The 15,165-nt window shown below is 33.5% G+C and overlaps 3 protein-coding genes across 3 annotated transcripts; 1 reads left to right on the forward strand and 2 right to left on the reverse strand.

Moving 5' to 3' along the window:
• Positions 1–3,091: 3,091 nt before the first annotated feature.
• LOC100785278 (thylakoid lumenal 17.9 kDa protein, chloroplastic) lies at positions 3,092–4,687 on the reverse strand. Its single transcript, XM_003523103.5, has 4 exons — positions 4,282–4,687; positions 3,990–4,104; positions 3,750–3,819; positions 3,092–3,458 (listed from the first exon to the last, which is right to left on the reverse strand). Exons 1-4 carry the CDS (start codon positions 4,536–4,538, stop codon positions 3,235–3,237), a joined length of 666 nt encoding a protein of 221 aa, XP_003523151.1. The 5' UTR covers positions 4,539–4,687; the 3' UTR covers positions 3,092–3,234.
• Positions 4,688–6,335: 1,648 nt separating this feature from the next.
• On the forward strand, positions 6,336–10,852 carry LOC100788627 (mediator of RNA polymerase II transcription subunit 30). The gene is made up of 3 exons (XM_003522389.5): positions 6,336–6,838; positions 9,653–9,742; positions 10,284–10,852. The coding sequence occupies exons 1-3, from the start codon at positions 6,503–6,505 to the stop codon at positions 10,380–10,382; spliced, it is 525 nt and encodes a 174-aa protein (XP_003522437.2). The 5' UTR covers positions 6,336–6,502; the 3' UTR covers positions 10,383–10,852.
• Positions 10,853–11,781: 929 nt separating this feature from the next.
• LOC100786332 (non-specific phospholipase C6) lies at positions 11,782–14,981 on the reverse strand. The gene is made up of 3 exons (XM_003523105.5): positions 13,618–14,981; positions 12,916–13,092; positions 11,782–12,475 (listed from the first exon to the last, which is right to left on the reverse strand). Exons 1-3 carry the CDS (start codon positions 14,687–14,689, stop codon positions 12,177–12,179), a joined length of 1,548 nt encoding a protein of 515 aa, XP_003523153.1. The 5' UTR covers positions 14,690–14,981; the 3' UTR covers positions 11,782–12,176.
• Between the last annotated feature and the right edge of the window lie 184 nt (positions 14,982–15,165).

The raw sequence follows: 15,165 nt of genomic DNA on the forward strand, positions 1-15,165 counted from the left end.
AAAGGATAAAATTAGGTAACTAAAAATTTAGAGATCAAAGTCATACGCAGTTTAAAATACGTAATTAAATATTTATTTGATTACGTTCAAAAATGGAATAACAACGAGAATAAGAATTGTTTGAGTATGAAAAATGACTTTAATAAAGGAAGCAAAATTAAGTATGAAAAATGACTTTAATAAAGGAGCCAGCTTTAAGGGTTTGTTTGTTTGAGTTTAAGGAAAACAGAAAAAAAAAACAATAAAATAAGATGAAATTCATATTTTACATTTTAATTCAGTTTTATCTCAATTTTTTTTTCACTCTATGATTTTGATTCTTAGTGTGTACTTTTTGTGCTCCAAACCAAATTAATGCGCTGGCACTATCCATCGTCGTCAATGCCCAAAATTTCAATCCGCATTTTGTAAAGATGAAAATATCAGCCCATTAATTTAAAAAAATCCCTTGAAATTACTTTCAAGCCATTAGATATTTGAAGGTCTATGTCGATACCATTGATGGCAGTTTTGTACTTTCATGAAGATATTATTATATCATTTTCCTTCGCTTTCCACCAAGAAAAAGATATGATAAAAAGTTTCGAAGATGTCATTAAAGGCGTTGGAATTTCAAAAATATCACGTCTTTTGTTGAAAATAGATCATAATGAGATTGAAAGTTATTAATGTGGGGCCATAAAGGACTACTTATCAAAAAAATTTAATCTAACTCAATTCGTAAGAAAAATGTTTTGCAAAAATGGAATAGGCTACAATGACATATGTAATATGTTACTGATGTTGATAAGCGCATTAAAAATACATATTTGAATGGAAAACTATCAAATACTGCCTCATTTCTACGTAATAATTTTGAATCATCGTTTTGAAAAGTCAGAGAAACTTTGTAGAATTTTTGTTTTACTTAATTAAGTATTTTCTCATTTTGTGACACTTATCTTTGAAATTTATATATCAGATTAAATTAATATTTAAGTAATTCTTAATGTCTTTAAATAATAATAAAAAATTTCATACTTATTAAACTTGGACCAAAGACTGGTAAACTAGTAAATTGGTTGAATAGTTGGTTTGGGTAACGTACTAGATCAATTATAACTTGGTTTTAATTGGAAAAACTTCTTTTTATGAACATTTATAAGAGAAGAAAATGAGAAAATAAAATGAATTGAAATTCTTTAATAAATTAAAAATTAAAAATAACTTATGCAGTTAATTTTTATAGAGTTTTCATATTTAATTTCTTCAAAAATTAAAATACCTAAGTTAATTTTAACATATGAGAAAAACTAATATATTTTATCTTTTTCTTTTCTTACAAGTAGTTACGGGTAAAATTATCTAAATACACCTCTTATGTGATTAGGTTTAATTCATCTATTTTTATATTAAAAAAAAAGTGACTCAATCAAGTTCACTAAACCAACATACTTGACTGACTCGCATTATATAAATTGTGTATAAGTTATGTTGTTTTGCAATGATATAAAAAAGAAAAACAAAACATCAAAAATAAAATAAAGGACAAGCAAACAATTACATGACATAAAGGAAAACAACAATCTTCTTTGTATTTATTTAAAGAACACGCGACCAACAACACTTAACACAAGTTGTAGTGACTCCTATTCCTTAGTTAAGTAATCTAGGATTCAAAGACTGGTTAATCCTTAGATATGAAATAAATACCCACCGTTAGTGGGGACAACTTTTTATTAATATCATGGTCAACAAAAAAAATTGACTGAAATTAAATTCAAATCAAATTCATGTCATTTAAAAATCACATTTTTTTTTACTTGATACATATATTAAATATTAAATGAAATACTCATAAGAAAACTATTATCATTGAAATTCAACGAACTTCAAATAGTTAAGTCAATGAACCGAATAAGGATATAAGAAGTAAGAACTAAGAACCACTCCCAAGTTGAAGCTAAAATGTTACAACTGAAATTCAACATAAATCACATACTTCAAAGAATCAAATAATGAAAGAATAAGTACTCTCCAGGTGAAGCTAACATCAAATTCTTGAAGGAGCCAAATTATAAGATGCCGTGTTTTTTAAATATTTTACATGTACAAAAACTTATGGCCACTCCTGCCTTGTGAATGTCAGGTGCAGGAACAACAATTCAAGAATCAATAAAATTGGCTTATACATTAGCTAATTTGTAGAAGCTCTCTCATTTAGGTTGAAAGTTGAAACTAAACATAGCCTCAAACTAAGGGGAGGGTGTACAATTCTTGAGCTCAACAAGCGAATTTGCAAGTGTAAATCAACATTTCAGAAGAGTCTGACAAACAATAACTCATATTTAATAAAATAGATCTTGAGCCGCAAAAGAACACTAACATTTAACATGAAAACCACCTGATACCAAGGAAAAACCACGAGACAAACTCTGAAAAATATTTCACTATATTGATGGTTAATAACAGCATCCTCTCTGAACTCTTTCACATAAGAAAAACAAAAATATAGTACGAGACCCACATCTATTCAAATACTACACTTCTGCAGAACCATGAAAGAAGTCATAGAAATGATACTCAAGTTGGTTTATTTTTCTCACACTCAAGATTTACTTATAACTAACTTTCAAACTTTCAGAAGCTTTCACTTCTCTCAAAAAGTCTTGTTTTTTGATTCAGCTTCTACTGCCTTTTCATCTCCTGGAGGCACTATAGAAGCAGAATGCAAGTGTGAAAGCATCAAAAAATTGTCGCACCATGTTTTCAATTCAGTGCAATTTTTCAAAGATATGCACCCCTAAGCCTATATAGATTTTCACCTCTCTCTGTGAAACTTCCTTCACAGGTGGAGAAATTTCCACCATTTACAGTGCTGAATTTAATGTTTTTACTTTTGGCTGGACATAACAACCATTATTGCTATATTTTCCAATTTTTCTGAGTCTTTTTTACCTTAAGTAAATTTGGTGAATAACATATCTATAGTATATTTCCCTGCTGCTCTAAGGCAATTACCACACAATTAGGCTAGGCAAAATGCAGTAAAGCTAATGCAAACGGTTGTAGAAACTAACAGATAGAATAATGGATAAAAAAACTACCGTGGTGAGTCTAAAACTTTTGAGCATTTAAATTGCAAAATCCATAAAATTGAACATAATGAGGCAAAATTCAACATTAAAGGCATTAAGGATTCAGATAGGCACCAATCAAAGAACTGAACCAACAAAAGAATGAAACGAAACAACACTATTCCTCCATGGAATCAAAACTTGGAGCATACCATCCCAAGTGGTCATTAATTTGCTTCAGTCTTGCTTCTTGACCCTTTGAATCTCCTAATGCAGTAGTGAAAGGGTACACATAAGTCACTTTCATTGCCACACACCTGTATGCAACCACATCACCTTTCACCAGAAACTCAATAACATCTCTACCAAATCCTCCATCAACTTCAGCTTGTAGATATTGACCTGCATATTAATTTTTGTAAAGTGAAGTTATGCCCGGCGGCATGCAAGATAGGAATTTTGTTATTCTTTTAAAAAGTTGGCCCGACTTGGATGCAATCATTTAAAATCTAAGATATAATCTATCCATCCTCATTCTAGTTCCACAATCTGATAAAAATGCAGCTCTCCCTTTTCTTCTATATTTATTATTTAGTTGGCATCCCTATAAGTTCCTAATTCTGTTGCTAGTTTGCTATTATTTCTAAACGGATCTAAAACCGAACAAATCAGGTTGCACTAAGCTTGTATTACCATCTGGGCTATCTTCCACAGGCTGAAATTTCACATTTTTCTGGGTCTTTAGGATTGCTTCACGTAGTTTCTGGAAAATGAAAAAAAAAAATTATAAAGTTAGAAAACATAGGAAATGTACCTAAGGAATGTCTAGACATAACCCACATGAAACAAGCAGACGAAGAAAATTATAAACAGTCCAAATAGAGATAATGAAAATATAGGACACTTTTGACTTTTGAGGAATGCTTTAGAAACCTGAATTGCATCGTCCAAGGAATTTGAGGGAATAAGCCAAGGAAACGCAAAAGATGATGACTTGGGATTTGTTGATATACAACCTGGATTGATTGATGGGCAAGGTCTAATTTTTCTGCAAGAGAAGTGGTACCCAGAAAATATTGTTAATAATAAACAGTTGTATTATTATCAAGCATGCAATCCATTTCTATAAGAAACAACATTATATATGATACATAATATACTATATGCTCCCAAGTTAAGGTTACAGCAAGGGGCAAGCCATGAAGAATGTTTACAATTTACATACCCATTTTCTAGTCCAAGCTCCAAGTTCTTGGATTGAGAAAAAGGAGTGGTGAAAGAGATTGGAGGGGATTGAGAATTAAGGGATGGGATTGCATATGAAGGTAAAGGAGAGGCTAAGGTTACAGCAAGGGCCAATGAGAGGAGATTAGGTAGGACCCTTTGTCCAAGTACAAGGTTTGGACTGTGAGTTTTCAGTTTAGGAACTGTGTTTGTGTAAGAAGCAGCAGCAAGAGGAGGTAGAAGACTCATCAGACTCATTCTCCACCCTCTATTACCTTTGCTCCATCATTCTCTTTCTAGTTTTACTTACCTCTCAAGCACCAAAGTTAATTCCAGCCTTTGGAAGTTGATCCTTTCTCAGAGGTTCAACGAGTCAAAGGTTGTTCCGGAGAGAGTAATCTAAAACAATGATAAAATTGAATTTTAATTCCTTATACAAAATTTAGGTTTCAGTTTAATTTTTAAGGTGTATTTGCGACGGCTATGAAAATTAAATTATTTAATTATAATCAAATTTTGTTTGGATAAGTTTGCGGAAAAGTAATTTGAAAATAATTATTTTTATTTGGATGAAAAAAATCAGCTTTTACATAGTAAAAAAGTATAAAAATAGTTGAAAGAAAAAATAAGTTGTTGGAAAGTAATCATAAACTTCAAATTTTCAGCTTCTTAAAAATAGTTTATTTTTTCAAAGAAAAACTTTTTCAAAATTTAAGTTAGGATCCCCACCATCTAATTTATTTTGGAAATGACATAGGTTTTATTCGATAAAATTAACTAAAAAGTTAATTAAAAGCTAAAAAGTTAACTGAAAGTTTGAAAAAGTAATTGATAGTTAAAGACTGGAAAAACTATTTTATTAAAATATAACTATTGGATAAAACTAATAGGTGACGTAGCTGAAAAGTATAAAATAACAGAAAAATAATAAAATTATGATTTATTTAAAAATAATAATTAAAAAATTTGATAAATATATTAAGGATAAAAATGAAAGAAAATATAAAAATCAAAAGTTGAAAGCTATCATTTAAAAAAAACGTTAATTCAAATAGCATATAAAAATATGCTAAAAGCTATTAAAAAAGCTTTTTTTTGCTAAATATTCAAACAAATTTTCAGCTAGTAAAAAAAATTAAAAGTTAATTAAAATATCCTGTCGAACATATAGTCTTATAGTATAAGAAAAAAAACTTGTAGGCTATGGTTAACAAGACTAGCTAAAAACAAGAAAGTTAGTTGTAACTAGAAGCTAAAAAACTATTTTATTAAGCTATAAGTATTCGATAAAATTAGTTGTTGAAGTAACTAAAAAGTGTAAAATGATAAAAAAAATAATAAAATCATAATTTATTTTAAAAGGATAATTAGGAAATTGGATAAATATATTAAGAATAAAAATAAAAAAGTATAAAAATTTAGAAGCCAATGTTTTAAAAAATGTTATTTCAATTAGTGTTTCAAAAAACACTAGAAACTACTAAGAAGTTATTAAAAAAAAATTGTTTATCAAATAATCAAACAATCTTTTCAGTTAGTAAAAAAGTTAAAAACGAATTGAAATGCTTTGTCGAACATAACCATAATATAGATTATAAGTTATTCCAAGTATAATCTCTTATCATATCTTTGTTACATTTTTTATTCATGAATCAATAAAATTAGTATAATAATCTAGAGATATAAGATTAACTTAATGATAAAAAAATAAAAGAAAACAGAAAATGAGAAATCATAAACTTAAATCTCTCAATTGATGTTACCAAAACTAACATACTAACATTTACCTATAAAAAAATTAGTATAATAAACTTATAGAAAAAAACAATTTGATTAAGCAAAAAGAAAAACTCCAATGAACCAAAATAAAACACATAGGAACAAAATTAATATTAAATGAAATCCAATCCATATTTTCATGGACTACCTTTATACCTGATCTTCAATTTCTTCATAGGTTTTTAAAGAAAAAAGAAATATAAAAATAATAGAGAATTTTATGTATAGGTCAAAATTTAAGAAAGTTGATATCAACGTTTTTATTTATTTATTTTTATGTATAGGTCAAAAAATAATCGACGTTTTTATTTATTTATTTTTCGCCGTTCTTTGTTGCGAGCTTGTGTTTCTATCTATCGCTGGCCTCTTTGGTAGTATTTTCAATCTTCAAAAGGTTTAGGGTTTTACGATTTCTGAATCTCAACGACGTTTTGGCGCTTAGAATGGAAGAAGAACAATCTGTGAACGGCACGATGTCTGGGTCCAAAACGACGCAGGAGTTGGCGATGGAAGGGCAGGAGTACTTGGAAGAAACCATAGAGAACGCTTTCCAGATCCTCTCTTCCATGAACGACGAGCTCTGCAACCCCGTTTTATGGTCTACCTCTCCCTCCACCTCCCCCAATGCCGACGCCACTTCCGACAACTCCAACCACCACGCCGACGCCAGTGCCGCCTCTGCCGCCGCCGGAGGCGCCCTCGAAGAGGCCCGCGCCCGATACAAGAAGGCCGTCACCGCGCTTCGCACCATTCTCACTGCCATTCCTACCTCCCAGAAGGTACCTAATTTTCTGAAATGTGTTCAGTTTGGTTAAATGTTTTCATCAGTCAATTAATTTTGTTGATTCGTAGATTTTGTGAACTCTTGGTAGGTTAGTATGCGCCAAAAAATAAATGCAATAAACTGTTTTGAACTGTGAGAGGGTGAGAGCAGTGATAAATGAGGTGTTAATATGAAAGGATGATCCAATGGATTGGATTGTGAATCGGTGTAGTCAGTCCAACTTTGTTTGGATTGAGATCTGAAAAGATTTCAAAAATCTAGCAGTAGAAATGGAGGAAATTTCCTTCAGTATGAAATACTTGAGTTTTAACTCAAATACTTCACTTATTATTGAATATGAGATCGAATTTTTCTACTGTCTGCATTTAGTTTACATATTAAATGCGAAGAACGATCCTGTCAAAGGATTCTTTTTTATCATTTTGCATTATTTCTACCAGCTTTTGATCAGTGAAAGGCATGTAATTTCTTGAGTAGTGTTCCTGATTTTTGTACTCAAAGTCAGACGCCTTAACATAAATTTTTTATTGAATTGGGTTCCCTGTCATAAGATATTTGTTTTGACTTTTGTGTCTAGTATAATTCTTGTGCATCAATTGTGCTTTTATATTTCATTGCTTGCTCTTGATCAATGTTGTCAATCACGGATAGCAGCATGTAGCGGCTGATCCCAAAAATGCTATAGTGGGATGACTGCTATTCTGAAATTTTTTATACAGATTATATAATGTATACTATAAACGTATAAATTCTCAACGATAAATTTTACTAAAAATTCTTGACATTCATAATTAACAATATAAATTCATAGTTGTCATACCACAAACAAAAGCCATATGTGTCTTAAATAAACCATACAAGTAAATACCAACAAAAGACAGAGGTAACAGGTCTAACCAGAGGCAGCTGGAGTAGGTATTGTCTGAGCCAGGGACATGGAGGCTGCAGGTCTTGTCGCCAGAGAGATAAAAGATAAGATAAGAGGGTTGAGAGAGAAGAAATGTGAACGGATGCAGGTCTCACCCCTTTTTGCTGTGTTTTTTTCCCCGAAAACTCTTGAAATACCTTACTAAGAAGGTTTTTTTGGAATCTGAGAGTTGCAGCGGTCCTGCTGCAATCCATGCTGTTTCTGCTTAAAAGCGGCCGTAACATTGATGCACTCTTCAATCGTGAGCACTGTAGTGGCCCCTGGCTGCTGTGTCACAACGGCGCTATTGCACCAATATTAAACACTTTTGAAAACCCAACTCTTGATATTTAGGATGTGTTGTGGTTGTCAATTGTTCTCACGCATATTCATTGGATACATTATAAAAACGAAGATCTTCCATCTTAAGATTGGTACCTATCACTTTTTGGTTATTCCAACATTCATTGACGCCAAGGCAGCGCCTTGTTGGCACCAGGGGTTTAAACTGAAATGTGGTGGTTATAGCAAAGGACAATAGGCAGGCAGTATTGGGAGGAGTCCACCTCCTTGAATGGAAATCTGAAACGGCTTTAGTTTCAGAGTTCAGAAATATAATCCTAAAAAATGAACTGTCCTTCAATATGTATAGTGGCTAAAATGTAAGGAACTCCTGTCAACTATAGGTCAATTGCAGAAACATCATTTAGTGTGTGTTTTGGGGCTATCACGCATTTCAAAGCACGTTGAATGTGAATCCATGTCGCACTGTGGATTCACATTCAGTGTGCTCCAACGGTATAACAAGCATACATATTGTCATTCAAAAGTCCGCAACTCAACTTCTTGAACTTACCAAATCATGCCTATTGACTCCATACAGGGATTTCTGCACATGCCAAACAAGAGATTAAATTTAAGCCACAGTTTTGTAAGTATAGGGGGTCAAATTGCCGAGTTTTGAACCACGCAACTTTAACTCATGGTGCTTCACTGATATAATGAAGAGTATGAAAAATCTAATGCATACACCTTTGTTAGTGTTCCAGAGCTGACTGCAGCTTTAAGTGGCTTAGTTAATGACTTTTGGCCATCTATTTGACCATGTTTTATTACTTAAACCCCTGGAATAACAAGTAACCAGATTTTTAGCTAATGGATTGTGAATTTTTAATTTTAATTCCTTGGATATCTTTCAGAGAAGGTAAAAGATGATACAAACTCATAAGGTTCAATTCGATGTTGTTTTAAAAATGGGGGTGAAAAAAAATCAGGGATGAGCTTTATATGAAAAACTTAATTACAAACACATCCTTGAAATATTACACAGTATATAAGGGGATATCAAACTGACTGGGATAAATCACTTTCTAAAAATTCATAATTTGCAAAACATGATTCTGCTATATTTTTTTTTGGAAGGCAGCAAATATAGTATATTTTATTAATCAGAGAAACAGCAGCACCAGAGGTACTGCTGGTGACTTATACATAAGTGCAAGGCACCTTATACCACCCTCCAAACATGATTAAAACCAAGCAATGACCCCACCACATATCCTAGATATGATTCTGCTATATTGTGGTACCCTCAACTGGAATTCAAAGTTATTGATGGTTGGAGTAAAAGAAAATGATTCATAAAGGATATCAAACGGACTGGGATAAATCACTTTCTAAAAATTCATAATTTGCAAAACATGATTCTGCTATATTGTGGTACCATCAACTGGAATTCGAAGTTATTGATGGTTGGAGTAGAGAGTGTAAATTGATGTGTAAAGGAGATTGGTAGACACTCACATTCTTTTTCTTTTCTGTACATCTTTGTGAGCTTTATGACTAAATTTTGTCAAGTGAAGCTTTTGTTTCCTGGTTAAACTAATGTGGTTAGTGTTACAGGAAAAAACATTTGATGCCGGTTCAGCTGCTAGCCCTGCAGATGAAGCTGAAATCGATAAGTTGGAGGAGCGAGCCTCATCTCTAAGAAGGGTAGGTTTGAACTAGGCTTTTATTAATGTATTAATCTCTATTCTATTCTTTTATGATGTTCTATACAAAGGCGGAGCTTTGAAATTGTTGTTTGAGGCTCAGAGTTTGTTGGAATTCAGAAACACTTCCAGACCAAATACAGGCACCCTTCTCTAAACTTCAAATGAGTAATGACATTCTTATTATGGGCTTTTGGTTTTTAGCCTGTTTCTGAAACAATTTTTGACCCCATTGGTATCAGCTTTAAAAAATAATTATATTATAAAATACAACTCTATTTTCAAGCTTTTTTTATGGTGCTACTATTTCTAAATTCTTAGAAAAACAGTAAAATAGGTTTTTAGTTGTCATTTTTGTGGTAAATCTTTGAACTTGTTGATTAGAAAAACACTTTATCTTAAGAAGGAAAAAAAATGCACAAATGGGTCTTTAATTTGGCAACAATATTTAGGTTCTGGACTGAAGTGGTTGATAGGCTATCTTCTTTTTTTTTTTTTAATTATATCAGTGGTAAACATTGAACTTCTGCTTATAAATGTAGGAGCTTGCCAACAAGAACTTGCACTTGAAGACACTCATAGATCAATTGCGTGATCTTATCACTGATATATCAACATGGCAGAGTCCTTTTTCAACCTGAAGTTTTGGACGAGTACTTAAATTTGTAGAGTGGTACCAAAAAACGGAAAACGGATGCAGAGTACAGTAAATGGTAATAATGCTTGATATTTTCCGCATGAAGTTGCATCAGTTGATCTCAACACATTCCCATCCTATGGTTTCAGAGATGTCTCTAATGATGAGAGGTTGTAATGGACTTGTATTTTGTAGATCTTTCACATAAATTTTATAAAATAGCAGCCTGCCAATCTTTAACAACAATTTGATGGAATCATTGATTTGGTCGTCAGAAATTGTAACAAATAGTTTTCTTTTGAAGTTTAGAGAAGGGTGCCTGTATTTGGTCTGAAGATGAAAATAGATCTTGTTCACCTATTTTTGTTTATAGCTTGCTGCTTAGCCGAATACTCTGTATTATTTTATGTTTCAGATCTATGTATTTGGTTGAGGAATATTTGGAATGGAATTGGAAGGTGGTTACAATGGAAATGTGAAAAGTATTTTCCACTTCTTTATTTAGGAATTAAAGATTGAATGATAAGTAAATGGATCAGTATCTTGTTGTTCAAGGTATTTTTAAAAGTTTGTCTGCCAATTGAAAGGAGAAAAAGATAGGAACGGGGAGTGGACCCTCCACTCTTCCTCCCCTTTGAATTTAAAAATGAAAAACAGAGTCCAGTTGTCCAGGACTGACTGGAAAAAGCATTCCTTGCAATTTTCTTCGCTTTCCAATTCTAAAATTTACAAATTTCCAAACGTGGCTTGACAACCTGCTTGTTTTTCAATGTTCAGTGGCAGGAGTTCCGGTCATGATCTGGTGTCATTTTTTACTGTAGTTCTGCATGTTGTAGAATAAATAGTATTATTCGTCCAGAATATGTGTGACCTTTCACATTTTAATGATAACTATCCACTGCCTTGTGGATTGAGTATACTGCAAATACTCCGTTCTTACCATGTACTACATTTCTCCTCTATGAGGGAAGTGGGCTCGTAAACACACTGCTATGTGTTATGTAGGGCTGTTAAAAAAAATTGAACTATTTTGAATAAAAAATAGAATTGAAATGATTCATAGTTCAGTTTTTAAGTTGAACTATCCTTGGCATTTCATTCTTTCTTCTTCGGTATCGGGGTGAAGGAGTTTTTTGTTCTTTTTAATTTTGTCCAATACTTTTGTTGGATTTAATTCATGGTTCATTCAGACTGTAATATACCAGATCAAACAAATTTATAAAAAAAAAAAAAAAAACTTCACACTGCTATTAGTTGAATCTCTGACATCACATTGGAACTAAATTTTTCAGTTGGTGAAAGAGGTAATGCGCTTCCTTTGTCTATCCTTCCAGAATGGCCATCGCCAATTTATTACACAGTAGTGAAAACAAAATGATTTACCAAAAAGAAAGGAAATTTTATGAAGCAAACTGATGCATTTTCATTCAAGAAATTCAAATAAGAATACAAGCAATTAAAAACAAAATTATGGAGCTACATTTATATATTGAGTTTGTAATTTGTACAACAGCATTGGAGTTTTCCATTTCGAAATTACTCACTAGCCAAACCATCATTCTCTTTTTTTTTTTTAAAAAATCCTTAAATTTTTGCAAACGGAGACCTTGAGACTTGAGAGACTTCCCTTCCTTGCGCGACCTTCTATCAAACACTCCATTCTGCTGCATTTCACTTTCAAAAACCTAACAAAATCTAGCATAAGAATTATCAGACAACCTAAAAACTATAATAATTAGATATGCAGAGATAGCCACACAACTTTCTTTTCTCTTTTCTGTTTGAGTTTTGTTTTGTATTAATTATGAACTGAAGATCTAGTAGTGAGAGAGGATCTCATATCCACAATAGCAGACTCATCCGCCCCTAACTTGATGGCCTCTTTGCTGGCTCTTATGAATCTCGAAACAGCTCCTCGCACGTACTCATGAGCTTCCTTCACACTCATCTTCTTGCTCATTTCATCAGGGAAACTGCTCAAGAAATGATCCCCATTAAGAACAGCTGCCAATTGAACTACCTCACTCTGAAACTCAGAAAGGCCAGCATTTTCTTTTGCTTCAGTGCTCCTTAGAGGTGTCACATCCGGCAAAGTCACTGGAATACGCATATAAGCCTGTCTTAATACTTTGTTACACATAATAAGGTTTTTATTGGGGAAGTTTCTTAGTCCAAGTTGTTGAATGGTGTGTTTGATTTCTATTTCAAAAACTATAAAATGCAATTAAACAAGGTTACTCAGACAAGTAGTAGAGGGTGGTGCAAACCACAAAACATAGCAAAACTGAAAGAGAGCTTGAACAAAACGAAAATAGAAGATAAGAAAACATCTTTCAGCTGTTTCTGAAATTTGATAGATTTTAGATGAGAAATTGATTGGTGATTAGAGTGAAATTGTTTTAGAAAACAGTTTTTAAAACTTAAAAGTGAGAAGCGAATCTAACATGCTCGAAGTCTATTCCTCTTTGTTGTAATTCTATTTAAGTGTATTATTATTGAGGAATTCAACTAGTTGACATAAGGAGGGGATTCGATACCTGGGCAATCTGTTCTGGGTGAACTTAAATCCCCAACAACATGCTCAAAGGTCCCAGCCCATGCATCTCTGTGAGTCAAAAAGTTAGCAGAAAGGTTGAACATCTTCTTTATGGTTGCAGGAATTGAAGAGTGCTCAAATTCTGAGTTTTCAGCAGGTCCTTTGGCGCCACTTATCACTGAGAAACCGGACCAAGTAGTAAATTAAAATTGGTATGCATGTCAAACCAATAAAAAGCAGGTTGAAGCTTTAGAATCTAACAAATGCACTCAATAAGATTAGGTAAACCAAAGCCACTATAACCACATTGCTCAAAATTAATGTGTAGTTTGTATACTAAATTTGACTAGAAAACAACAATCCTTAATCCTTAATCCTTACTCTACTCAAAACACAAGGAAAGAGACAAACACGGTCTTGTAGGCTCTAGAAAGGAAAAATCAACCAACTAAATGCAACTCAAAGTCAAGGGCTCAAGGCTATCTGTCAAAGTGATGGCACCGGAATACCGATGAGCAGAAAGGACAACGGTCCCAGAAAAGTTAATGCAGTATCCGATAGAATAAAAACATGCCATAGTTCTCATGACAGAAGAAGTATTGGACACAATTGTCTGACATCTCTACCATAAAAAATATGTATAATTGCTTTAACCAAAGAGTATAAGCTAAAAAAGGATAAACAATGTGGATTTTGAGCTTACCAGTCCCTTTCTTGATCCAAGGAGAGACCATAATAGTTGGCACCCGAACCCCTAACCTATCAAACTTGAAGAAATAGGGAGCAGGTCCAGTGTTCCCATCTGGATTAGGAATGTTGACAAAAGGGGTCTTCACATGATCAAAAAATCCACCATGTTCATCATATGTAATGATGAAAAGTGTTTCATTCCACTGAGGACTTGCTCTTAGAGCCTCATAAACCTCCTTAACCAGCATTTGCCCATGTGCAACATCATGAGACGGGTGGTCATCGTTCGCGGGTATGCCCTTCAAGTCAAAGTACCTAGGCTCAATCACAGTCAAGGGTGGAAGCTTCCCATCTCTAGCATCCCTCTTGAACTTCAAATCATACTGATGGAACTTCCATATGTACTTCAATTTCCTCAGATTCCTATAGAACAGAGTTGTGGGTATGTTCTGAAAGTAAATCCCAAAGTCTAGGCCATTCTCATGCAGAGAATCAAAGATGGTTTTTTGAGGATACCCTTTTGCTAACTGCCTCTTGATATGACTTGTTGAACCATGAGAGGTTGCTGAGTACACAAAAAGCCTATTGGGTTGTGTTGGACCAGGAATTGAAGAAAACCACCTGTCAAAAACAGCAAATTCCTTAACCAAAGCAGCATAAATCGGCACAGAGTCCGGTTTAAACCCTTTCATGACAGTCTCAGAGAGGTTGGGAGACATAGACAATGCTTGTTCCACAAATCCATTCATGGAAGGGATCGAACCGGAACCGGAACCGAATACCTGTTGCAAAACATCCTCAAATGAATGCCCCGGATCAGGATCCACGAACTCTGCATCATCGGTGAAGCAAATTGAATCCTTCCTTGGACTTTTGGTGGAAACCGGGTTGCATTCATCTCCTGTGACCCCATTGATTAATGTGTTGATGCTCTCTTTCATCCACCCCAGCATGTGGTCAAAGGAACGGTTCTCCATGACCAAAACAACAACGGTTTTTATAGGTTGCTGTCGTTGTGCTGTTGCAAAAACACAAAGGAACACAACAAACATGAGAATGGAGGATTTGGGTTTGCTACTTCCCATTCTTTCAATCAAAGATGGGGTCTTTTACCAAATGGGTTGGTAATTCCAAAATGCTTTTTTTTTTTAATTCAACACTGAATGTGGAATGAATAAGTGAATGGTGAATGCGGAAACAGTGCACATTGGCAGCAAGATATTATCTGCAGTTTCAGGGAAAGTTTTTAGTTACTGTGTTAGTGTTTAGATAGATTCATGTTCATATATAGATAGTGGTAGCAGAACACAGAAGAAGAAGAAGAAAGAGAAGGTTCTGGTTGTGGTTTTGTGCTTTGTCTCGCTCACTCAAAAAAGTAACGCAATTAATGGAATGTGAATGAAAAGTGTCGTTTTGTGATTATTTTGCGTTCTTACGTGCTCCTTTTTCGCGCGGTCAGTTTAGTTTTTCGTTTTTCGGGATCAGTTTGAGTTACTTTATTACGTCCACTTTCGGCACTAGACTAGTATGACTAATTAAATAGGAATTTCTCTGTAATATA

The sequence above is a fragment of the Glycine max genome, chromosome 4, assembly GCF_000004515.6.
Source record: "Glycine max cultivar Williams 82 chromosome 4, Glycine_max_v4.0, whole genome shotgun sequence".
Taxonomy (NCBI): domain Eukaryota; kingdom Viridiplantae; phylum Streptophyta; class Magnoliopsida; order Fabales; family Fabaceae; genus Glycine; species Glycine max.

Excerpts from the sequence above, each read along its gene's own strand:
- LOC100786332 (XM_003523105.5), bottom strand. The coding sequence starts at position 14,689 with ATGGGAAGTAGCAAACCCAAATCCTCCATTCTCATGTTTGTTGTGTTC. Across the intron at positions 13,093-13,617 it reads TTGGATCAAGAAAGGGACTG|TGATAAGTGGCGCCAAAGGA; the intron begins GTAAGCTCAAAA and ends CCGGTTTCTCAG. Across the intron at positions 12,476-12,915 it reads ACCCAGAACAGATTGCCCAG|TGACTTTGCCGGATGTGACA; the intron begins GTATCGAATCCC and ends TGCGTATTCCAG.
- LOC100788627 (XM_003522389.5), top strand. The coding sequence starts at position 6,503 with ATGGAAGAAGAACAATCTGTGAACGGCACGATGTCTGGGTCCAAAACG. Across the intron at positions 6,839-9,652 it reads CCATTCCTACCTCCCAGAAG|GAAAAAACATTTGATGCCGG; the intron begins GTACCTAATTTT and ends TTAGTGTTACAG. Across the intron at positions 9,743-10,283 it reads GAGCCTCATCTCTAAGAAGG|GAGCTTGCCAACAAGAACTT; the intron begins GTAGGTTTGAAC and ends TTATAAATGTAG.
- LOC100785278 (XM_003523103.5), bottom strand. The coding sequence starts at position 4,538 with ATGAGTCTGATGAGTCTTCTACCTCCTCTTGCTGCTGCTTCTTACACA. Across the intron at positions 4,105-4,281 it reads GAGCTTGGACTAGAAAATGG|AAAAATTAGACCTTGCCCAT; the intron begins GTATGTAAATTG and ends CTTCTCTTGCAG. Across the intron at positions 3,820-3,989 it reads CCTTGGACGATGCAATTCAG|AAACTACGTGAAGCAATCCT; the intron begins GTTTCTAAAGCA and ends TTCATTTTCCAG.